Below are 25,327 nucleotides of genomic sequence, written 5' to 3'. Positions count from 1 at the left end.
TACGAGCACGAAGAGTCTCTACATTTGGTACCGGGGTTACGTAGACAAAAGCTTTCAAATGCCCCCATAAATGGAAGTCAAGAGGGTTGAGGTCAGGAGAGCGTGGAGGCCATAGAATTGGTCCGCCTTTACCAATCCATCGGTCACCGAATCTGTTGTTGAGAAGCGTACGAACACTTCGACTGAAATGTGCAGGAGCTCCATCGTGCATGAACCACATGTTGTGTTGTACTTGTAAAGGCACATGTTCTAGCAGCACAGGTAGAGTATCCCGTATGAAATCATGATAACATGCTCCACTGAGCGTAGGTGGAAGAACATGGGGCCCAATCATGACATCACCAACAATGCCTGCCCAAACGTTCACAGAAAATCTGTGTTGACGACGTGATTGCACAATTGCGTGTGGATTCTCGTCAGCCCATACATGTTGATTGTGAAAATTTACAATTTGATCACGTTGGAATGAAGCCTCATCCGTAAAGAGAACATTTGCTCTGAAATGAGGATCGACACATTGTTGGATGAACCATTCGCAGAAGTGTACCCGTGGAGGCCAATCAGCTGCTGATAGTGCCTGCACACGCTGTACATGGTACGGAAACAACTGGTTCTCCAATAGCACTCTCCATACAGTGACGTGGTCAACATTACATTGTGCAGCAGCAACTTCTCTGACGCTGACATTAGGGTTATCATAAACTGCACGAAGAATTGCCTCGTCCATTGCAAGTGTCCTCGTCGTTCTAGGTCTTCCCCAGTCACGAGTCATAGGCTGGAATGTTCCGTGCTCCCTAAGACACCGATCAATTGCTTCGAACGTCTTCCTGTCGGGACACCCTCATTCTGGAAATCTGTCTCGATACAAACGTACCGCGCCACGGCTATTGCACCGTGCTAATCCATACATCAAATGGGCATCTGCCAACTCTGCATTTGTAAACATTGCACTAACTGCAAAACCATGTTCGTGATGAACACTAACCTGTTGATGCTACGTACTGATGTGCTTGATGTTAGTACTGTAGAGCAATGAGTCGCATGTCAACACAAGCACCGAACTCAACATTACCTTCCTTCAATTGGGCCAACTGGCGGTGAATCGAGGAAGTACAGTACATACTGACGAAACTAAAATGAGCTCTAACATTGAAATTAAGCGTTTCCAGACACATGTCCACGTAACATCTTTTCTTTATTTGTGTGTGAGGAATGTTTCCTGAAAGTTTGACCGTACCTTTTTGTAACACCCTGTATATAGCTTCACAGCACTCTTAGTGTGAGAAATGGACAACAGAGGATAAATGCGTCTACTTTGCGAACAAACACTTCACTTTTTTGGTAAGCTTTGCTAAGAGTGAAGATATCACCATATGCCCTCAGTACAATGAGGTGTAGGATGATGATGTTATACAGAGAGATGTAAAGCTTGTACAACATGCAAGTGACACAGATGTAAGGGCTGTGATGTTTGTGAGTGTAAACTAACGTTAGTATCTGAAGCAGACTTACTTCATCTTTATGTAAGATGATGAAATTGCAAAAGTTTAAACATTAAGGATGCTAGCTAGACATTGCAAAGATAAAAACATTATTTCTAATAAAGTAAAAAGTGTGTGGTCACATTAACTAGAACATATATTTTTGAACGTGACGAGTGCAAACAGTGATTGCAAATGTCAGTGTATGTAAACAGCAAGGAAGACGCAATAATATTCTGTTTCTGATCGGTGTGGTGAAATTTGTAATTGTAATGTGGTTTTCATACGAGAGGACTGTCGACCGGTTTTACAAGTGAGTTAAAATGTTCTTTCGGATTATATTTGAATCAGAAATCTATGGACATCGTCTTATAAAATTCAATGGTTTACTGCTCTAACAACAGAGCTGCTGAATAACTGAGGTGTAGTTGGGTAAAACAACAATTTTCACTAGGAGTTTAATTTCGTTGAATGGTGCTATCCTTCATTGTAACAGTGGGAGAGCATACCTCATTGATAAATTAATGTCAACACATTTTTAGTTAAGTTAGTGAACTTGTACATCAATGTGGTGGCAACTTGCTGGTACAGTGCAATCACATTTTACCCATCTTCTCATTCTCTGGAACACTCAAAAACAACTATTCAGGAGTTTCTGTAGATTTATTTGTACAGTATGGTACTACCAACAATTTGTACCCCATTTTCCAAAACATAAATTCCATAACAAGACATCACTGTGAATTAGCATTATGACAGTATGAGCAAAGAGCTAGCCAGTGACGTCACAGGCATCACATTACTCGAATTGAGGATTTTAGCAGACATTAAAATTATTTGCATTTCATTTCCATTTTTATAAAATGAAATTCAAGAGCAAAAAAGCATTCTAAGAGCATAAAATGACGTAACTAATCATATAAGATTTCCAGAAAACAGTTAAATACAAATGTTCCAGAATTTTTTGAGCAGGCCTCGTACATACATCCCCGTATCACAACAAAGCGACATGAAAGGTCATAATCTATAAATTTCAAATTTGTTCAATTTAGAACTTTATATTTTCTTCTACTTACTGATTGATGGAACGAATTCCTAACACATTATGTTTCACAATCCGCTGCACTGACACGAGCTTTTCCTTCTCCATTTCATCGTCTGTAAAAAGAATTATACAAACAACATACAAGATATTCACACTTACTATCTTACTGAAAAATTGTTACAATACATAAGGAATTTGAAAATCAAGTATAACAACATTAAAATATAGCTGTGACATGGCTTAACCACAGCCTAGGGGATGTTTCCATTCTGGAAACATCCCCTAGGCTGTGGCTAAGCCATGTCTCCACAATATCCTCTTTTCTAGGAGTGCTAGTTCTGCAAGGTATGGAGGAGAGGTTCTGCGAAGTTTGGAAGGTAGGAGACGGGGTACTGGCAGAATTAAAGCTGTGAGGACAGGTCATGAGTCGTGCTTGTGTAGCTAAGTTGGTAGAGCACTTGCCCACGAAAGGCAAAGGTCCCGAGTTCAAGTCTCGGTCTGGCACACAGTTTTAATCCGCCAGGAAGTTTCGTATCAGTGCACACTCCGCTGCAGAGTAAAAATTTCATTCTGGAAACATTAAAATAATTTGCAAAGAACACAGTGAAAATAAAGTACTGGAAATTAACAATTAATGCACACAAAAGTGGGGAACAGTATTTTTGCCAAATCAGATTCTTCTGTATTTTGTTATTTGTCTTAGGTACTCCTTGGCACCATGCGGCAGTTAGAGTTCGTCAGCAGATCCCTACGTCACAGTAAGTGCTGCGTGGAGCTATCATCATCGCATGGACTGCCTAAGAGGGTCTCCGAGTAATAAACCACAAGAGTCACCAAGGAACACTCAATATCAGATGTATATCATAAGTATAAAGAAAATCTTGTAAACCTGAATTAAAGTGAGCTAGGCATCCACTGAACATACAACTCTATATGCAAGCATACAATAAATGTTAATAGTTATATGAAGTTGAATATCACATTGAAAAATTAAAAAAAAAGAAGAACAATTATCAATCAGTATTTTGTGAAGAAACTTTTATCAAGAATTATTATGGTGTTGCCAGCCCTAACCCCTCTCATGACCAGTTGAATTCTTTTATTTACTGCAGCTAAGGACAATGATGTTTGGACAACAACAGAAATGAGCAGAACAGTGAAAATATTCAGGAGTGCTCTTGGCAAGCTACATGTTTTTTTCTCCTTTTTTTTCTTCCCCCCCTTCAAAACTAGGCTTTCAATATGTTTCAAATGTAAATGTTACAATAAACGTCTATTAAAAGTTCTAATGTATGGCAGTGAGACATGGGATGTTAAAAAAAAAAAAAAAAAATTATGAAGGTTGCTCAATAAGAAATGGTGAGATGCGTGGTAGGAATTATTAGGAGATACATGGAAATTGAACCATGAAGTTCATTGCTGGATTCAAAGAGATTAGAAAACACAATAATGAAGACTTTATAAAATGTGAGTAGATTTTTTAACAAAACATGCAGAAGCAACATGGGCATGTAAAGCTGAACACCATAACCAATGTATAAGTCTTAGAGAAAGCCTTTTATCCAGCAGTAGATAACAGTCAAATGGTTAGTGATGACGATGACACAAGATATTCCAATCAGTAGATTGACAAAATGGGATGACACATTGAGGAATTAACAGCTAATGCAATAGGAATAATAACCTCAATAGAAAAACTATAATACAAAACATTAATTATTCAAGTTTAAACTCTAGCAAAGAACATTATACTGTAGAAAGTATGTGATAATGAATCGCTAAGAAAATAGTAAGATGAACTATAGTAGGAGTTGGAAAAGCTATAGGACGCATTCCAAAATAAAATGGTCAGGAAATGGATGTATGGAAATGAAGTGAAGGGCTGGCTGAAGAGGTAAGAAAGGATGTACTAATATCCAACAAATTTAAAAAAAATTACATCCAAAACTCTAACTTATTATTAAGAATCACTGAAAATAATTAATTTTTGAAATTATAATGTAACTGAGTAGATAAAAAAAAAAAAAAATCTACTCACCAAGCAGCGGAGGGAAGGATGAAGAAAAAGGACTAGCAAGGTTTAGGACATGGGAAGAGTTTGAAAAAGTCACCCAGCACCTGGATCAGGGGAAGGGAGGGGGGGGGGGGGGGGGAATTACCAGACAGAATGGGAAGGAAAGACTCTTCTCATCCTGTCCAGTAAGTCTCCCCTGAACTGGATTTTGAGCGACTTTTTCAGACTCTCCCCATTTCCTTAACCTCACCAGTCCTTTTCCTTCATTCCTCTTGCTCCCTCTTAAACCCTTCTGCCAGAAGAAGGAGCCACTGGCTCAAAAATCTTGTAAATTTCTTTTACCTTTATATGTGCCATTTCTCCTGCTGCTGCTTTTTTTGAGTAGATTGTTTTTATTTATCTAATTATACTTTTAACAATGCAGGAGAAGACAGATGGCCGTAAAGAAGACACGTTACGTTGGAGACAGGCACAATTAAAAGATATTGTGCCGGAATCTGGTCCAAGCTGCTAGAGTTGGAGTCACAATTGCATAAGGAGTGCTTGCTTGTGTGTCTGAATGGCATGTATTTCATTTTGCTGATAAAGGCTGTAGCTGAAAGCTTTATGTACGTGTCTTTTAACTGCGACTGTCTGCAAGTTAATGGTTCTAGTTATGGTAAGTAACAATCTGTCTTTTCCTACATTGTTGATACTCCTACCTGGAGTTTCCATTGTTCAGGATGACTGACAAGACGTAACACTTACCTCTAGGCCAAAGTGCTGAGTGGTGTAGAGGCATATAAGGAGCAGTGAAGACTGCTGCTAAGCTTTCAGCTCTTGTTCTCGTCTAAAGCAAGAAGTTGAAACTCACATACACACAAACTCTTCTGCAGCCATGGCATGAGTAGTGAGGAAGAGGAAGGGAGGGGGGAGGGGGAGGTGATGACATTCTGAGTAGCAGGCAGGGCAAGGAGTAATTGGGAAGAGGAATTCCACGTACAAGCAGTGAATGAAGAACCAAGCGGGACACAATTATGAAGAATGGACCCAAGAAGCACAGAATAAATAACAAAAATACACATACACAAATAAATGAATTGGCAAGAAAGACTGAGGAAATATTTATTCAACAAGAAAATGTGATGCAAAAGGAGCATTAAGGACGAGTACAACACAGAAGCAGAGCAAGGAAATGGAAAAGGGTCTGATGCAGCAGTGAGGCTGGGACTAGGAGATGTACAGGTCACAAGAATCGTGCTAGCATAAGATGTACTTCACAAACACAGATTCCACCAGTGCAGGTTTGTGTAGCCAGTTGGACAGGAAACAGTATCAACATAGCATGCAACACAAACCAGCGTTCTACTTAGAAATATGTTCTGGAAGTGAATTCTTTAACACAATTTGGCAGCTCATGAAAGTGGTAAGTCGTCACGCTCACATGGAATACCACACTGTGTTTGCACATATGATGATAATGTGGGTTCTCTCAGATTACTTAGGTTCTGACACCATTATGAAATGCATACAATGGGTAAATAAATTGCATGATGATGATGATGATGATATTGGTGATATTCACAGAGATATGATCCAGGCGTTTGGCCGCAGTAATGTAATAAGAATAAACCAAGGCATTAGAGAGTTTATTTGCAAATCAGAACACTACTTTTGAGAGTCTGGCTGAATCTTGAAATGGGTATTTTTCAACCAGTCCACAATATATCGTTGAGTATTTTATGGAACTGAGTGATCAGAGAAATCATCTTTTTTAATTTGTTAGAAGTGGTGCAACGAATAGAGAATATAGTGCAGAAGATTTTTTCGTGGCTGAAGACTGAATAAATTTCCACTTTTTAGTGTGTTAAGAATGGCAGCAAAAATGGTTAAGGTGCTGTTAAAGGTTAGTTGCTCTGAAGTAGCAATAAAATCTTGTGGAATAACCACATAGGAACAGGTAAGTAGGAGGAGCACCATTGCACACCATAAGGTGGTCTTGAGAACATGTGAAATGAACAGGTGAAATGAATTTGTGAGAATGTTTATTGAACATTTGTCAGCAGTCAGAAAATGAGAATGTAATCAATGAACATGAATTGCATAAAGGGTTTATTTAAGGTTGCCCACAAAAGGATATGCATAAGGAAGTTGCCATAACCATAGCTGTACTCCAGAGTTGTTTTTATGCACTAGCTTCAAAGAAGAAGTTATTTTGTGTTAGCACATAAGTCAATGAGGCTGACTAGTTACAAGACACGCTGCTCAGCATAACACAATTCTAACAGCTGCTTTACACCTTATGCTATGCCGATCTTTCTCCTTATGCTGGCTTCTCTAAACTATGCTGATGGAACAGTTCCCTGAGAACATCCTATAGTTCTACACTCCCCACCCACCTTAGTCCTAATCTCTGTTACTCCCTGCCCACCTTGAGCCTCTGCTGCATTTTCACTTTCCTATTCCTTCTCAACCAACCTCTTTTCTCTTGTGTACTCCTGTTCTATGTCAAACACTTGCCAACTTCTGACCTGCCCATTCATTATTATTTATTTACCTTATAGGACACAGTGTCTCAAAAATTCAGTTCCTCTATTTTATCTCCCTTTCCTACATACCAAATCCTTCAAGTGTGCTAAATTGTCCCTACATTTATTCACTTATTGTAATCTCCCCCCCCCCTCCCCCCCACACACACACTTATATAGTGTTCCTTGTACCACCACCACCACTATTTCCACTCTCTCCACTTACGTCATGATACATTAAGTCTTTGTGCTTGTGTATTTAAACTTCTTGCTATGGAGAAAGTAAATAGCTGAAAGCTTAGCAAGCAAACAGCTCTCTTTTTATGTAAAAATTGGCTCTGTCTCAAAATATGAGCGGTGATCTGTCTTCTCAGTTATTATTTAAATGATTAAGGACTTTCCATTACTGGATTTTGTACAGGCTACTGCTTTAAATTATTAAAAAGTGGACAAAAATCACTGGAAGCAATTATCTTTGTCAATGGTTAAGTTACTGTACCACAGGAGGGGAGAAAATCTAGATGCATAGAATGTTATGAAAATAATTTGAAAACTGTGAGTGTGCGCCTGATTTCTGATGTACAATTCAATGATAATTATTTTACAATAGTTTTACAAAAATAAATAAATAAAATGTCTGCAGAGAAGCTGCATAATAAAACATCGAACCTGCTGTGAACCTATCCCTTCCATTCAGATTTTGTAAATGTCAACTATGACAATGTGTAACATAAAAACTGGAATTCAATTTTTGAGAAACAGGCCGGAATAAGACAATTGGAGAAGCTGAGAAATCAGAAAAATACCACAGAAATTGAATGATTAGAATTGCTGAATTTAAATGGTACAGATATGGAGTAACAATATTATGAGAAGGAAAGTTGCTACTCACCATATAGCGGAGATGCTGAGTCACAGATCTGCAACTTTACTTTTCATAGTATTGTTACATTCCATCCTGGATTTTTCATTGTTAGATATGGAGTAAGAGTGGAAAAATTAGGAGGAAGAAAAAACTGCAGGAGATAGAAAGTTAATGCAATCAACCAAATTAAAGACTACGGAAAATGCAGTACAAAAGAAACAGTAAAGAAGACTAGATGAAAAATAGAAATGTTGAGGGGTAGAATAAAAGGGAGTAGCTTTATTTCAAACAGACTCTTTACACTCTACAAACTAAGCACAACAATGGTAGCAACAATTTCCAGCCCCACGTATACACAAATTATGTTGAGGTGTTGTAAAAAATAATGTGCACATTTATCACAAACAATGTATAAAATACCATGAAGCATGATACCGAACACATTCACAACAAGTACTTCTTCTAGTGCAGCATTAGGGAAAAGAAAGAAGATTACAGTTTAACAGCCCTTCTCCACCAACAATGATGTCATTTGAACTGTTGCCATCGGTTACAGATCCAGAGTGTTACGAGTGTGCCACCTGGCTTGGTTTGAGGGATAATGGTACCTAACACACACCATTAGCTGACTTGCAAAATATGATAACATGTTAAAAAGAAGAGTAAATTTCCTTAAAACCACTGGCTTCTGCTGCTCCTTGGACTACCAAATTGACTAGTCTCACATGTCTTACATCATGTACCACCAGCAGTCTCTCATTTTGGGAATAGTTTTTACACCATCTTTCTGTATGTAATCATCAATATCTTTTAGTTTTGAATGTCACCATTGCTCTACACCATCTCCCCCACCAACGAACCACTGACCTTGCCGAGGTGGGGTGGCTAGCATGCCTCAACAATACGGTTAGCCTTACTGTAAGCCAGACTAACACATGGTTCCTTAAGTGGGGTAGCAGACATTCAGTAGTTGCAAGAGCAAGATTCTGCATAAGTGACTGATCTGGCCTTTTAACATTAACCAACACTACTGCTATGTTGGTACTGTGAATGGCTGAATACAAGGGGAAACTACAGCCTTTGTGTTTCCTAGGGGCATGCAACTCTGCTGTATAGTTTAATTAGTAAAATATTCTGGAGGTATAATAGTATCTCATTCAGATCTCCCGTCAGGGATTATTTAGGTGAAGGTTGTTATCAGGAAAAACAAGAAGTACAAAATGACAAGTAGAACTTGCTGAAGAATAATGAAAAGTTGTAAAAACATGCATGACTATGAGAAAGATATATGTCAACTACAGGAAAATTAAATGATTTTTTTTAAAAAAAAAAGAGAAGCAGCTTTGTGAATAACAAGACCTCAAATGGAAAGCCCATACTAAGCAAAGAAGGGCAGTCTGGAAAGCGGAAGGAATACAGTTGTACAAAGGAAAAGAACTTGAAGACAAAATTCAAGGAAAAAGAAGAGGAAGTGGATGAAGATAGGGAATATGATAAATACAAAAAGAATTTATAGAGTACTGAAAGATCTAAGCCAAAATGTGGCATCTAGAACAGATGGCTTTTCCTCTCAATTATTATAATCTCTGGTGGAACAAACCATGACAATATTACTCCATCATGAAACATTACATGAATGAAATAGTCTCAAACTTCAAGAATAATGCAATAACCCATGTTCAAAAGAAGGAAGGTGCTGCCCAGTGTGAATATTACTGAAGCGTCAATTTAGTAAATCATGGTTGCAAAATGCTAACACAAATTATTTACAGAGGATTTGTAGAAGTTTAAATCATGGAAAATCAGTTTGGTTTCTGAAGAAATACATGAACATGCAAGGCAACATGTATAATCATGTTGAATAAATTACATCATCTTGGCAAAGCTGAATAAAAAGAAGAAAGAGACGATAAACAATATTACACAAAGACCATATCACAGGGATAAAAAGTGTCAACAAGACTCAATACTTACAGTATAGTGGTCAAAGCACTTTTAAAGAGCGATCCCAATCAGTTCTTTACAAATTGGGAAATTTAAGGGAAAAGAATATAAAAGACGGTGATGGGGGGTGGCGGGGAAGACAAAATATAGAGTAAACAGTATCTCAACTGAAGCTGCACTACAACACGGACTGACAGGATATCAAAACACAGACCTCGAGGGAAGTGGTGCATGTGTTGAAGCATAAGTAACATCTGATAAACTTTAAGGAAATGGTTGGAAACCGGGTGCATAAAAATAAAAATATTAATGAAGATAGCAAATGTCACGCAAATAACTCATAGACATAGGGATAAAAGCCTACAACCTGTTGCGGGCCTTTTAGAAACATAACACATGTAGAATTGAAAAATCTTAAAAAAATTTAATTTTTTTTTTTTTTATTTTTTTTTTTTTTTTTTACACGTTTATTTCTATATGGCCAGTTCCCAACTGTATCGTTAAGGTTTACTGGATGTTATTTATGCTTCCTTCAGGACCTACGTGTTGATGTCCTGTCAGTTTGTGTAAGGCAGTCGCAGTGTGCTGTCACGGTGCAGCTTCAGCTGAAGTACTGTTTACCCAATACTTTGCCATTCTCTCCCCTCCTCCCTCTTTCCAGTGCTTTTTATAATCTTTTCTCTCATCCCATTTGTTCATATGTTTCCAGTTTCATTGCCACATTTTAATCCGTGACTCTCGCTTTCTGAGAAACTTCCCGAATTTTAAAGAACACGTTGGGATCACTTGGTATAACTGGCTTGACCACTATAATGTAAGTATTCAGTCTTGTGGACACTTTTATCACTGTGATATGGACTTAGCGTAATACTGTTTACGGCCTCTTTCTTCTTTTTATTCAGATTTGTACCTGATGATGCAATTTAATTTTAGAAACTGATCGTGTCTCTTCAATAAAGGATTTAAACAGCTGCAGTGGTTTTTATTCAATACACAAAAGTCGGACTATGGATGTCCTTTCAGCAAACTGTTATTACCTTAGAAGACTGAGGAAAGGCAAACCCATATTTATAGCATTCGTAGATTTAAAGAAAGCTTACTTAGAGTGCACTCTTTGAAATTCTGAAGGTAGAGGGATAAAAAACAGGGGCAAAAGGTTATCTACAATTTGAACAAAAATCAAACTGAATCTATAAAACTTGAAAGACATGAAAGGGAGGCAGTAGTTGAGAAGGGAATGAGACAGTCTTTACATTGATCAAGCAGTAAAGGATGCCAAGGAGAAATTTGAAAAGTGGAATAAAGTTGAGGGAGAAGAAATAAAAACTGAGATTTGCCAATGACATGGAAATTCTGACAGAGCTGGAAAAGGACTTTGAACATATTGCATACCGTAGCGGAGATGATACAAGGCGAATATTAAAAAAGTGTACTGGATTGTAGTTGAATTAAATCAGGTGGTATTGAGAGCATAAGCTTATGAAACAAATACTGACCTGAAAATGTAGCATCTACCTTTGGCAAAATTAGAATCTATTTTTTACAAAATTAACTTTTTTTGGTAAATGATATGATGTACAATTAGAAAAGGCTGCGACACTATCTGCCTAAAGAAAAAGCCTTAGGGCTCTGGAATTACATGGGTGTTGCGTGAGAAAAACAAAAAGTTGAGTGGAGATAATATAATAATAAAAGAGAAAAAAAGTTTTTATTCTCTAAAATAAGAGCTTTTTGACTGGAATGTTTGATTTCGCGAAAGCACCTTGTTTGAAAACTGTCTTTGTTTATTTTCTTCTTTCCACTCTATTTAATGTTTCAACAAATGGCTATTTCTGTTGAGGAACAGTAGTATTTTCCCACCAGAAGATAGAGTGCTTCTCAGTCGCGTCTTTTGTTTCAAAATCAGAAATGAAAATAATGAGCAGTACACAGACCAGAGAAAAGCAGAGTGCATGAATCATGGTAATGGCTACTGTGCAACTGCTTGCTGAGACTGGCACAGTCATGAACAAGGTATACAGAACCTATGCATGGGCCCTCTAAACAATGTAGTACAAGTTCACTTCAATCATTACTGTAATTAAAAACACACCACACCTAAAACTGTCACACTGAAGTGTCCACATAATCAACCTTAGCTATCAGATGAACATATGCATTCCTTGGTTCTATGATACATCCCACAGCCAAGTCTTGTATTGCCATACACAGTGCATATCTTATAGAAACAGTTGAGCTGCCGATTACTGACGTGGCACCAGAACATAACTTACAAGAACACTGATACATCATTGCATTCGTGCACAGGTGCACTCTTTATTTTGCAACTACATTCTTATGCACATCCTCTTTCCAAACTGGGCTTCAGCAGATTTTATGTAATATCAGTAACTGAAAATTGGTAACATATTCAATATTTATATGCAGAAAATAAAGTTATCTGAAGCTATCTCTGATAAAATAGTTATTTGGATACAATTCTTTATGAAATAGCATTTATTGTGTAGTTTTGCATTTTGAGGCAAAATTCACATTTATATTCACATTAGGCAAATTTTTCACATTCCTAGAAAAAGAGACACCAAAGTAGTAGAGGAGGTTTGCTCTGTGGGAAGCTAAGTAACTGAAAATGAGCAAAGTACAGAGGATATCAATCACAGACTGGCATGAACAAGAAGAGTATTTCTGTAATAGAGGATTTTTAAATATCAAATGTAAATTTAAGTGCTAGGAAGTCTTATCTGAGGATACTTGTCTCTAATGCAGTCTTGTAGAGAAGTGAAGCGTGAATGAGAAAACAATTCAGCCAAGAAGATAGTGCAAGCTTTTGAAATGTGATGCTACAGAAGAATGTTGAAAATTATATGTGTAGATCAAATAACCAAAGAGGAGGCACTGGATCAAATTGGTGGAAAAAAGAAATTCGTGGCACAAGTTGTCTCATGGAAACGATCAGTTGTTAGGACACATCCTGACCCATCAAGAATATTAATTTGGTAATGGAAACAAGTATGAGGTGTAAAAATTGAAGAATGAGACCATGACTTGAGTACAGTAAGCAAATTCAAGTGGATGCTGGTTGCAGCAGTTATGCAGAGATGAAGAGGCTTGTGTAGGATGGACTAGTGTAGAGAGCTGCAGCAAGCCAGTCTCTGGACTGAAGAACACACCACCAGATTTTTCTCACATACTGTCTTCCTAAATACAGTGATGAGGCATTCATTAGTATTTCAAATAAACACAAAACTTTAAAATAAAAAATACACATAAATTACATAAAAAGTAACTACTTCTATGCCCACAGGAATGTTGCCAGTTGAGACAATAGTGCGACGTTTCGGTGTGATATCTTCGTAAGTATATGAAAACAGGCAATATAGTGAAATGAAAACTACAAATAACATTAAACAATATTTGTAGTAAGTGTTCATTGGAAAGCATACAACCATAAGTAATGTGCAATAGCTAATTACAAAATCTAAACAAAAAAGATTTGCTACTGAACCAATATTCCCAACATAATTCTGCAACAACATGAAATACCTTTACATAAGATAATAGAAGTGTAAATATATTCACCATCTGTATCTCTGTTTTCTTTATCCTGTTCTTCTTCCTTTTTCTTCCTGAACCAAGCGTTTTTATAGACATCCAACTTTCTTCCTTTGTATTTAACCTAGAAAAGTTTCAAATTACAATGTATTAACGAAACTAAAGTATGACAAGCAAGACACAAAACAATCATTCCAATGCAAGATGAGCCTTTGTCAGACCTATAAAGCACTAAATTAACAAAACAAATAACTCTCCAATGGCCAAAATTTTTATTCAGTTTTAACAATTGGATCTATATCAGATCAACAAGCATATTATTGTTGCCAACTTACATCTCCCACAGTTATGTTATAATTATGGTAAAAATGAGAAATTCGGACCTACATAGACGTGTGTCATTTGCAAGAAGTGTGGTAATTGGTGCCCATACAATGTGTACCCCTCCTCGACACACCATGGATCTGAAGAGTAGAGCAGCAGATATGAACCAAGAAATGAACAAGTGGTTTTATTTTTCCACTATCATATCACAATCAGCCAATGTATCACCCTCCAATGCTGCTTAAGGCTGAATGCTGCGTGAGGTACTGTGAAATTCTGTTGCAACAGAAGTCCGTGATGGCATGGATTGCAATGTAAGTTTGATCATACAACCAAAAGAGGGGGTACGGAAATTAACCTCACACTCTTGGGTACTCCTCTACCAGATAGCTGTTGGTATGAACCATTCTCAAAACTACAGTTCAAGACACACTTTTCCAAAGCTACTCATGTTTCAGTGTAGAAGCTCCTACAGCAATCAGACACATTACCAGTGTTAAGACTGCATAATAAATGTGGTGCTACAGAAGAATGCTGGAGATTAGTTGGGTAGATTGTGTAACTGATGAGGAGGTATTGAACAGAATTGGGGAGAAGAGGAATTTGTGGCACAACTTGTCTAGAAGAAGGGATCAGTTGGCAGGACATGTTCTGAGGCATCAAGGGATCACCAATTTAGTACTGGACGGCAGCGTGGAGGATAAAAATCATAGAGGGAGATCGAGATATGAATACATTAAGCAGATTCAGAAGGATGTAGGTTGCAGTAGCTATTCGGATACGACGAGGCTCGCACAGGATAGAGTAACATGGAGAGCAGCATCAAATCGGTTTCTGGACTGAAGACCACAACCATCACCACCACCACCACCACCACCATCAAATCGGTTTCTGGACTGATGACCACCACAACAACCACAATAACAACAACAATAATAAATTCTTGCAAAACAAAATTTTCCAACTCAGTAATGATGTTTAATACGCATGCAACAAGAGATCTCAGGCTTTGCAACTCTTTGTTTTCATTTTTATGGTGAATACTTTGCTCCATTGGTACAATTTTGGAAGATGGGACATGGTCCTCAAATTACTATATGTCAATGGAGGAAAAAGAAATTTGTACGGTTCCCCAAAAGTGATTGTATTCCTGCAATTTCTAAAGGAGGTCTCCCACTTGCGACACCTAAATGGCTAACTTCACTGGTACTCTCCCCACATGTTGTCAAGGCTTTCCATAGAGACAGGATTTCAAATTGTAAAAAGGCGAGGGAAACACTGAAATCCCTCACACATCCCAATTCATAAAATCATAGTAAATAAAGCATTTTCTCACACTTGAGGGCACAGACTTTCATCCAGATCAAATGTCTAAACAGGAAAGCTAAATAGGAGGCTCTTAATGAGAATGCAGGATGATGAAGTGCACAGTGGTGCTCCTTAGGGAAATAGAATAGATGGCTGGAAAGAAGTCCCATGTGCACTCGGTATGTCTGACTTGTGGACCTCATCCAAGAAGTGGAGGAAACCGTGACAGTGGTTATCGAGAACTCAGGGTGCGTGAACAATATACTGTTGGTAAGAGCAAACTCTCGAGTTTGACATGGTTCCAGCTAGGTAGCAGAAGTGTGGGCCCCACTTCAGTTCTAGTAAAAATGGTGTTGGGACAAAAGACAGTGTTTTGTGTTCTACATTTTGCATAATGTGGGTCAGTAATAACTGTTCAGTGTGACTTTCATACTAAGTATGGTGTGGATCCTCCTACGGCATAGAGCATAACGCATTAGATGATGGCACGAAAAATTCCAAGAAACAGGTTGTTTGTGTAAAGGCAAATCACCAGGCATCCCCAAGTATCTGACACAGACTTTGGATGCATCCACCGTAGTTTCATATGGAGTACGCAGAAATCCGTTCGCCATGCACCTCGACAGCTCAACTGATTTGAATAACTTCATTTACCAACACGATAGGGCACTGTCACACTGGCATCTGAAAGTGCAGGAATTTTTAAATCAAAGGATTACTGAATGATGGATCAGTCGCACTGGACCAAATGATTCAGCCTTACATCACTGGCCTCCAAGATCACCAGACCTGACTGTATTTGATTATTTCTAGTGGAGGTTTATAAAAGACTCTGTTTAATGCCTCTGTTATCAACAAACAATGAAAGAACTGAGGCACTGCATAACAGCAACTGTGGAAGCTGTAACTCAAGGCATGCTCACTCAAGTGTGGTAACAATTTGAATACTGCATTGACAAATACTGTGCATCTCAAGGGGGGCATATTAAATACCTATGAAAAGGCATGAAAAAAACTTTTTTGCTTTTTCCATTCATCAAAAAACAAAATTCATTGTATATGTTTATTAGTTTCAGAAATATAGACATGCCAAATTGGAAGATTCTTTTTGATATACCCCGTATTTATTCTACAGAGGCAGTTGATAACCAGATATCTTGCAGAAGCTTCTCCCTATCTAATATTCTGAAGCAAATGTCCTTAACAGCTTGCCGGCAGACATCTGGCAGCAAAATGAAAATTCTTAGACATTCTAACACAAAGTAAATGAATAGCTCATTAGCCACTCCAACAATTTATCACAATACAACACTGGAAAATATCAGATGAAAAACAACAACTGAAATGGATAGATTACTACTCACCACACAGAGAAGATATTGAATGGCAGACAAGCACATTGAAAGAAGACTGCTAGATATTATCAGCTACTGAACTAAGCCCTTCATCAAATATAGACAAAACACAAATATCATTCACATATTATGTTGGTATATAGTGCCCCCACAGACAGGATCTCTACCCTTATGGAACAATACCTTCAGCCTATTAGCCGTAACCAACCTTACTGTATACAACAGTTAATCATTTCCTCTATCAACTCTACACAGTTCCTGTTCCTTTATGACACAACACCCTGCTTGTCACTGTCAATACCACCTCCCTCTACATTAACATTCCCAACGCACACGATCTTACTACCACTGAACACTATTTTTCCCAACACCCAACTGATTCCAAACATGTAACCTCCTTCCTGGTCACTATGACCATCTCTATATCCACCAGCATTTACTTCTTCTTTAAAGACGTCACCTAAAAAGGCAAATCCATGGTACAGCAATGGGCACTTGCATGGCACCATCCTCTGGGCACCTGCATTGCACCACCCCATGCCAACCCATTCATAGATTATCTAGAGGAATTCTCCCTAGTCTCCGAAAATCCCAGAGCCTCACCTGGTTCAAATACACTCATTACATCTTCATAATCTCAACAAAGACTGAGGTTACTCTATGCATTTTCCTCCAGAACCTCAACAACTTCTCCCTCATTTGCTCACCTGGTACTCCTTGGCCCAGCAAGTCACCTTCCTTAACAATGAGCTCCACCTTATGGGATGGCTACATCAGTATATCTGTCCACATCCAAATACCAACCACCAACAATACCTCCACTTTGACAGCTGCTGCTCATTCTACATCAATGCCTCCCTTCCATACAGCCTAGTCACCAATCTTCAATGATGAGTAATCCAGAAACAGGCCTCTCAAGCCTTGTCTGCCCAGTCACTTACCACATACCCACTGACCTGCCACAAAGGACTGCCCTCCCTGTGACTCAGTATCAACTAGGACTGGAGCAACTCAATCATGTTTTACACCAGGCTTTCAACTATGTCTCGTCATCTATGTCTACATCTGCTCCCATACTCCACAAGCCACCTTTGCAGGGTATTTAATGTAGCACTGTCACTTTCCCCTTTTCCGGTCCAGTCACAAACAGTTTGCAGGAAGAACAATTGCCGGTAAGACTCCATGTATGCTTGAATTTCTCTAATTTCATATTCATGGTCTTCTTGTGAGATATATGTACAAGGAAGCAACATATTTGTTGACTCATAGAAACGCATGCTCTCAGAGATTTAATGACAAACCACATTGCACCACGAAATGAGAAATATCCTCCCCACACCTTCCACGCTGGTACTCTGTTTCCCATCCATGCTATACAATACTCTTGTCCTTATTCCACCTGTGCTCCTAATCCTTGGCCCATGGTTCTTATGCATTTCATGGACACAGATGTAAGTCATGTCAAAGGCAGGGCCACATGTGAAAGTAGCCATATGGTGTACCACCTTAGCTGCACACACAGGACTGCCATAAGTTTCCCCAAGTGAAATATCCTGATGTTTCCCTGATTTCCAGACAAGTTTTACCATTTTTCTCTGACAAATTTTGAGATCTCGGGTGTGTAAAGACATAAGTTAACATAAAAAAGTACGGACTTCTGTATTTCAAAATGTCTGAGGAAAAAGTATTAGCATCAACATCTTTTATAATGAACTGCTTTTAGTTGGAGAAAGCAAGCCAAATGGTATATGTGTTTCATTAAGAGCACTGATGTTATATTATTTCAATAAAATGAAATACATTTGGTGACAAAAACACATATTTCATTTCAGTCGCAATACAGATTTAAAGTACGTTCACTGATTTCAGAAATAACCCCAGAAAAAAGTAGGCCTCTTGAAAGAAGTGTATAAGGCTGGGAAGAGTTGTGTAAACCAAAACTATAAGTGACTGCCAATAAAATGTTGGCACTACTACGTTTGTTATTGTCGGTTATTGCCCACTGTGTTATGTCTATTATTTTACATGTATTGTGTGGCTTTTCTTTCATGAAATACATGAGTAAATAGTGTAAAAACTGCCAGCGACTGGCAAAATTTTCTTCCTCTTATCATCCATACTTTCTAATATATAAACTACTTTCGAAGTGCCAAAATGTACTAGAATAAATAAAATGTCTATAAAATGCCACACAGTAAAATGTTCTTGCTGTGATACAGTCACAATTCTTGGAATCCTTATTGCCAGTGGCCTCTGGCCTGACAAGGAGCACCACATTCTGAGTCCATGGATAAACCACGAAACTCTGCCACGTTATACCACACACAAACTGACCTGGCCTGCAGGCACATCAGTGAGACTAGATCTAACGGGCAAGGCCTGCACATTAGTGGTAAATGATGGGCTTCAGATTGGCATTCCCGATCTGTTAGAGATACCCACAGAAATGGCCTGCAGTTTTGGCCCATCATGGAAGCCCACTGGTGTGGCTACCTATTTACACGTCACGGACACCACATTGACAAAATGGGACTACAGTGATCAATCCATGCAACAGATAACTTGCGTGAATGCTCTGAAAATCAGTACTAATGAAGATAGATAGCAACTCACTGTAAAGATGATCACTGAGCTGCAGATAGACACATGGAAAAGACAAACACACGCTCACAGCTAAATTTTTGGCCATAGCCTTTGTCAGAAAATGAGAACACACAGTCATTCAGACACAACTCATGCACACATGACAGCTGTCTCTGGCCACTGCGTCAACAGTCTCTGAGAATACGATCCAAACAAACCACTCCTCACGCCTCCCTGCCTCTCGTCGGCAGCTGCTAGGTTAGCAGCAAAAAGTGGTGGCAGCACTGACTGCAAGCTCAGGGGAGTTGTAGAAAGGGAAGAAGCAGCAAGAATGAGAAAGTAGGCAAGTGGCTCACATACTCAGCTGCACCCAGCCAGCGATGATGCATGATATCTCAGTAAACAAATCATTTCATCTACTGAGACAAAAACGAGATTTTTCCAGAATTTTTCAAATGTCCCTGATAAGTTTGAAATTCCCTGATTTCCAGAACTTGTGGCAACCCCGTGTTTGCTGATGATGCTGTACTATAAGAAAAGCACTGTCACTGAGTTACTGTATGATACGGATGACTTAAGACAGAATTTGTATTTAATGTTGAGTGATGAATGGCACCTTGCTCTAAATGTAGTAAAATCTACGTAACTGCAGCTGAGTAGGAAAAACGATATTGTTATGTTCATTATTGTTATGTACATTTTTAGTGATGTGGACAAAGTCATGTTGGTTAAATATCTACAGACAGATATGAAAAGGAATGAGCACATAAGCACGGCTGTAAGGAAGGTGAGTGGTCAACTTTGGTTTATTGGAAGAATTTAAGGAAAGTGTAGGAGACTTTGTATAGAACACTTGGGCAACACATTCTTGAGTGCAACAGAAATGTTTCATGAACTAAAATGGCAATCCCTGGAGGGAAGACAAGGTGCTTTCCGTAAAATGCTTTGAGAAACTTTAGAGAACCGGAATTTGCAACTGACTGTGGAATGATTCTACTGCTGTCAATGTAGATTTTGCGCAAGAACTATGAAGACAAGATAAGAGAAATTAGGACTGATTAGGAGGTATATGGATAGCTGTTTTCCTCTTGCTCATTTTGTGTGTGGAACAGGAAAGCAAATGACTAGTAGCAGTACAGGGTACCTTCTACCAAACATCATCATACATTGACTTGCAGAGTATGTATGCAGATGTAGAAGGAACCAGTTCTGGACTACACCTCTTTTAGTATCCACTGATTAAAAATCGTGCACTAATACTGTGCAATGTAAAATCAACATTATTAATTAGCCCTTAATGTGATGTGAAACATTACTATGGTGAAAATGGCAATCGTAGTTACCTGATAATTAATTTAAATGGTAATTATACACAAGTAAGAGGAACTATAAAGGTGGTTGTAAAACATTCTGCTAATTTGAGTCGATTCATTCTATTTTTACCACTACTAATACACTGAACTTTTAGCAAGGCTAACTAAAAAACATTAGATGTTTTCAGAGGCATCTGAAGCAAGAAGTATTACTGCTTATAATCAATCAGTATGAGGAATATACCCAGAAATAATGCACAAACACTGCTTAGCACAACAGAGAACTGAAGCTGGTGGTACTGTAGTCTGCCCGGTGAGATCAGGTGGCACTAACTAATGGCAACATATTAGCTTGAGACTGGCCTACCTATTAAATTTTTGCCAATCTTGATTTCACTCATTTGGTAAGTTAGGGGTGGAAATGGGTTGGCATAATAATAAGTAACTGTGCAAGACCTGGTACAAAATGAAATGATCACGTGAATCTCATAGCGCAAAAGGAAAATACATCTGCTGAGATTACTCAGGAATGTGCACTTCCTCTGTGGATAATATAGTTTACAAATAGTCTCACACAACACATTATAGAGCACTGCTTCGTTTCTTTGTCCAATACAGTTTTGGACTGAGATGTAAATTGGGGAATTTAAAAAGACTTTTATACAAACTGTGACACTTTTTTTAGCTGGTTTAGATATCATCAAAGTTGATAAGTAAACTCCAATAAGATGTTCTCTAGAAGAGAAGTAAGAAGATAGTCTGTAGGAAAGACATCGTATCATATCCAAATAGTTTCAGGAAAAATCAGGTAAGCCTATGTAAATACAGTTATACTCCCTCTGACCCGTCTATCCTGCAGAGGCTATACTGACAAAATTGCAAACTGAGGGCTCAAAACTGACCTGACCTCCCCAGCCGTCGTTCTCTCTTAGTATCTATCATCTATCAGCACTATTTCTTCCTACTGTTTTAATAAGATGATTTATATCATTTTATTTTTATAAATTTAGTTTGACTGTCTTCGCCTATTTCCAAAAAACTAAGCATGGTACACATAGTGTAACAACGAATTTGATTAAGGGAGCCAGTTTACAGTATTGCCATTAAACTCTAAAAAAAAGTATTGACTAAAATTATGTTAGACCAACACTTACCGATGCCCAACCACAACCAGATTTTTTATCTGGATTGATAATTCGTTTACAATGGATTGCCCAAGCACTTGGAGAAGCAAAGATTATATCAGTTTCTTGGGATTTAATTTTACCATCAGGCAGGAGATCTCCTACGAAACGCTGTCCCTAAAATTTGAGAACACAAGTAATATTAATAACAGATTTAACTGAATAAGAGTAACGACTATAAAAGAGAAGAAACATTGATCATCAACTCACCAGGTATTCAATGGCCATAGTGCCCTCACCAGGCTCAAGCAGACCAGACGATAACAACATCTGGAGTGTAATATTTCTTCCACTTGAACTACTACAAAATCGTCCATGTCTTTCATCAGATTCCTGACAAAAGTAAGAACCATTGTGTTAATGCTCTTTAAATACCAACTCTGAAATATCCCCCAAAAAATCAGAAAGTTTTATCTCCTCTATGAGAGGGATACAATTGCATGTACTGTACTCACCCAAGTATGTAATAAGCACAGTGAACAACATGCAGATTGAAAGATGAAATGTTATTGTAAACATCTGTTTTACCTGTGGCATTAGTTAACTTGTACAGAAAAGCTTACGCTTATGTACAAAGTATTTTACATCATTTTCTAACATTTAACAAATTAAACAGGAATTTTTAATGAATAAGAACTGCATTATACAAGTAACTCAATGTTGAGAATCATAAATACTAAATTGTTTCACCCCTCTTAGTTACAGTACTAGTTTTTTTTAAAAAAATCAAGTATTTTTTGAAAATTGACAATTTTTAAATTATTTATGGTAGCATGCAATGAATGACTTTATTTTATATTATAAAATTTGTTCAGCAACTTCTTAGTGCACAATCTATGCAACAAGAGATTAGATATTCACACCACTTAAACACTTATCTAAATCCTCAACCCCCCTCCCAAATACTACACGACAAACACAATAATACTACTCATTTCAGTAATTTAACAACCACTAGTTTAAAATTTCTACAAAATGCATTGGACATGTGAGACACAGAATTGTATAAACTAAAGACACAAGAAAATGAAAGCAACTCAGAAAAAAACTAAATACATAAGCATACTCATAAACATACAAAATTATCAATTTCTGTGAAGTGCTGGAGTTTAGACAATTATTATATTAGCTATCAGTTTTATTAAAGTGCTTCTACTGTCCCACTAGTAAAGGGAAAAGATAAAAACAGTTGTCAAATAGTAAAAGAACTGACAGATGTTTGCAACAAATGACTCTACCCATCCTTCTACATGGAGCTTTGGAATGGACAAACAAACATGCAAACAGAAATATATTATTCAGTATGAAAAATAAGTTACAATAAAGCTGTATGAAGAAAAAACAGGCGTCATTAGAGAGTACAACAACAACATTACCTACATAAAATATATCTTGCTCCATAAATACAGTTAGGAAAGTTCTGGAATAATGTAGACAATTTAGGAGTCAAGGAGACCAATCACTGAAAAGCAGAAGTGTTGAGTCATAACAGATATACAAAAAAGAAAATGAAAACTTCACTGGCTTTTGGAAGAAATTCTTTGATCAGCTGTAGTAAAAACGACTCTCTCTCTCTCTCTCTCTCTCTCTAGCACACACACACACACACACACACACACACACACGCACACCTCTGCACCTACATTGTGTCGGGTGCAGTACATGGAGGGAATTATTAGCAGCTAGCAGAAGAGGGGGGGGGGGGGGGGATGGATAGCTAGTGCTTGGGTGTGAGACAGCGTGTTTGCAGGCTAGGAATGTGGGAGGGAGGTGTGGCAAGTGAATGGGCTAGGCATGCGACATAGTGGTACCAGAGCCAGTGATGTGTGAGCACAATGAAGATGATGGAGGTGTGGATCCAGAGGAGGTGACAGGACAGAGGAATGGGAAACTGTTGGTTAGAGGATGTGGGGACAGTAGGTTAGCAAAGGCTGAGGCCAGCAGATTATGGATGAGAAGTGTGTGTTGCAAGAATTACTCTCATCTACACAGTTCACAAAAGCTGGTGCTGGAGATAAGGATCCAGATGTCACAGGTTGTGAAGCAGCCACTGAATTCTAACATGTTGTACTCAGCAGCACATTGTGCCACTGAGAGTTAACTTTCTTCTTGGCCACAATCTGGTGGCAGCCATTAATTCTGGTGGATATTTGATTGGTGATCATGCCTATAACATGCTGTGCAGTGACTCCAGCACAGCTGGTATATAACATGGCTACTTTCACAGATGACTACCTGTGATGGGATAGGACAAGCCTATGACAAGACTGGCAGGTCTTGAACACGAATATGGCCCCTGTGGTAATAGGTTGGGAGTGGTGTGGTGTATGGATGGACCAGGATGTTGTGTAGGTTGGGTGGATGACAGCACACATTTTAGTGTACAGGAAGGTGGAATCAACAGTGACAATTAGGGGCACATGTGGGAATGGGATAGGGATGGCCACAGAAGAAAAAGGTTATCATCTTTGATGTGAAAGGGTAGGATCAGGCAATAGGTCGGCAGTGTTTGTCAACAAGAGCACAAATTCTTTCTGTGTAAGCACAATAAGTAGCTACACAAGATTCTGGAATGGGCCTAAGGATTTCAGTTGGTATTGCAAGTTACACTAGATTTTGGCATGGGACCACTAAGGCAGAGCTTGTAGGTGGACAAGCCAGGCAGTTGATGGAAGCCTTCTATCAGGTATTCACTGCAATTCATGACTCCCTCCTTGAAGCATCACTACCAATCAATACCTACCCTGCTCAAAACGCATCTCTTCGGCAAACTTTCATAGCACCCAGACTGTCTTGCTGACCTTTCCAATTTGCCACATCCTCCAAAAATCCCTCCCAACACTCACAAAATCCAGTACCCAAACAAACACAAAACACTGCTGTTAACCTTTCCACCAAAAACTTCAATCCCATTCAGTCCTATCTGAATGCCTTACCTTCAACCCCAAACCCAAGTTTGACCATGTTGTACTTTTCATAGACCTACTCCCCTTCTCCTTATCTCAACAGTAAAAACACATCTTTGCTACCTATCCCTCTAATCAAAGCCAGCCTAATCCCAATGATGAATCTTGTCTCTCCCAGTTCTTATCGCCAACCAACTGTGCCCCACCTAACGAATCCCTGGTCACCTTCCATGGTTTCATTACACCCAACTTGGCCTCACCATTCAACATCACAACAGAAGATAGGACAGGCATTCACAACCTCAAAACAGTTCCTGGTTAAAACATATTCCCCCCTCCCCGGCAGACAATGGCTTTGCCACTGTTGAATCCACTGCCACTGTTGAATCCACTGTGACTACCTCACTACTCCAACTACAAGCTCTGCCACACTGATCCAGTCTCAGAAATCCAATGTAATCTCCAATCCCTAGTGAAATCCTTAGGTCCATACCAAACACGCTCTCCTGAGTCCACCTGCCTTCTCAGGTCAACCACACCCTGCACAACCATCTTCTATGTGCCTCTCAAAATTTACAAACCTAACAACTTGGATGTCCCACTGTACCTTGTTATTGTGATCCGTGCCACAGTCATGGGCACCTATACGGTAACCTCCTACGTCAACCTGTTTATAGGTCATCTAGAGGAAACCTTCATAGCCTCCTGCTAAATCCTCACAGCCCTTGTCTGATTCCGGTTCACTCATGATATCTTCATGATCTAGCCTCAAGATCAAGACACCCTACCCTCATTCCTCCACAGCCTCAACATCATCTCTCTCATCCACTTCAACTGATCCTCAATCCAATGTGTCACATTCGTGACACTGACTTTCACTTCTCTGATGACTCCATCTATAACTCTGTCCATATTAAGCCCACTAAATATCAAAAATATCTGTATT

At 38.6% G+C, this 25,327-nt stretch overlaps 1 protein-coding gene across 2 annotated transcripts in view; it reads right to left on the bottom strand.

The window, feature by feature from the left end:
* Positions 1–25,327, bottom strand: part of LOC124615939 (MPN domain-containing protein) — a 158,410-nt gene that overhangs the window by 90,274 nt on the left and 42,809 nt on the right. The window contains exons 2-5 of one of the 2 annotated variants that reach the window (XM_047144129.1): positions 21,686–21,808; positions 21,446–21,592; positions 13,436–13,532; positions 2,558–2,639 (exon numbers count right to left, since the gene is read on the bottom strand). In XM_047144129.1, the coding sequence (XP_047000085.1) occupies positions 2,558–2,639; positions 13,436–13,532; positions 21,446–21,592; positions 21,686–21,745 (386 nt within the window). In that variant the 5' untranslated portion in view covers positions 21,746–21,808. Of the gene's footprint in view, positions 1–2,557; positions 2,640–5,287; positions 5,370–13,435; positions 13,533–21,445; positions 21,593–21,685; positions 21,809–25,327 lie in introns of those variants that run through there. The other variant, XM_047144130.1, reaches the window with a different exon arrangement.

This window comes from Schistocerca americana, chromosome 5 (assembly GCF_021461395.2).
Source record: "Schistocerca americana isolate TAMUIC-IGC-003095 chromosome 5, iqSchAmer2.1, whole genome shotgun sequence".
In the NCBI taxonomy this organism is placed as follows: Eukaryota; Metazoa; Arthropoda; class Insecta; order Orthoptera; family Acrididae; genus Schistocerca; species Schistocerca americana.
Note: the sequence above shows the minus strand (reverse complement) of the source record. Positions and strands in the feature narration are given on the sequence as shown.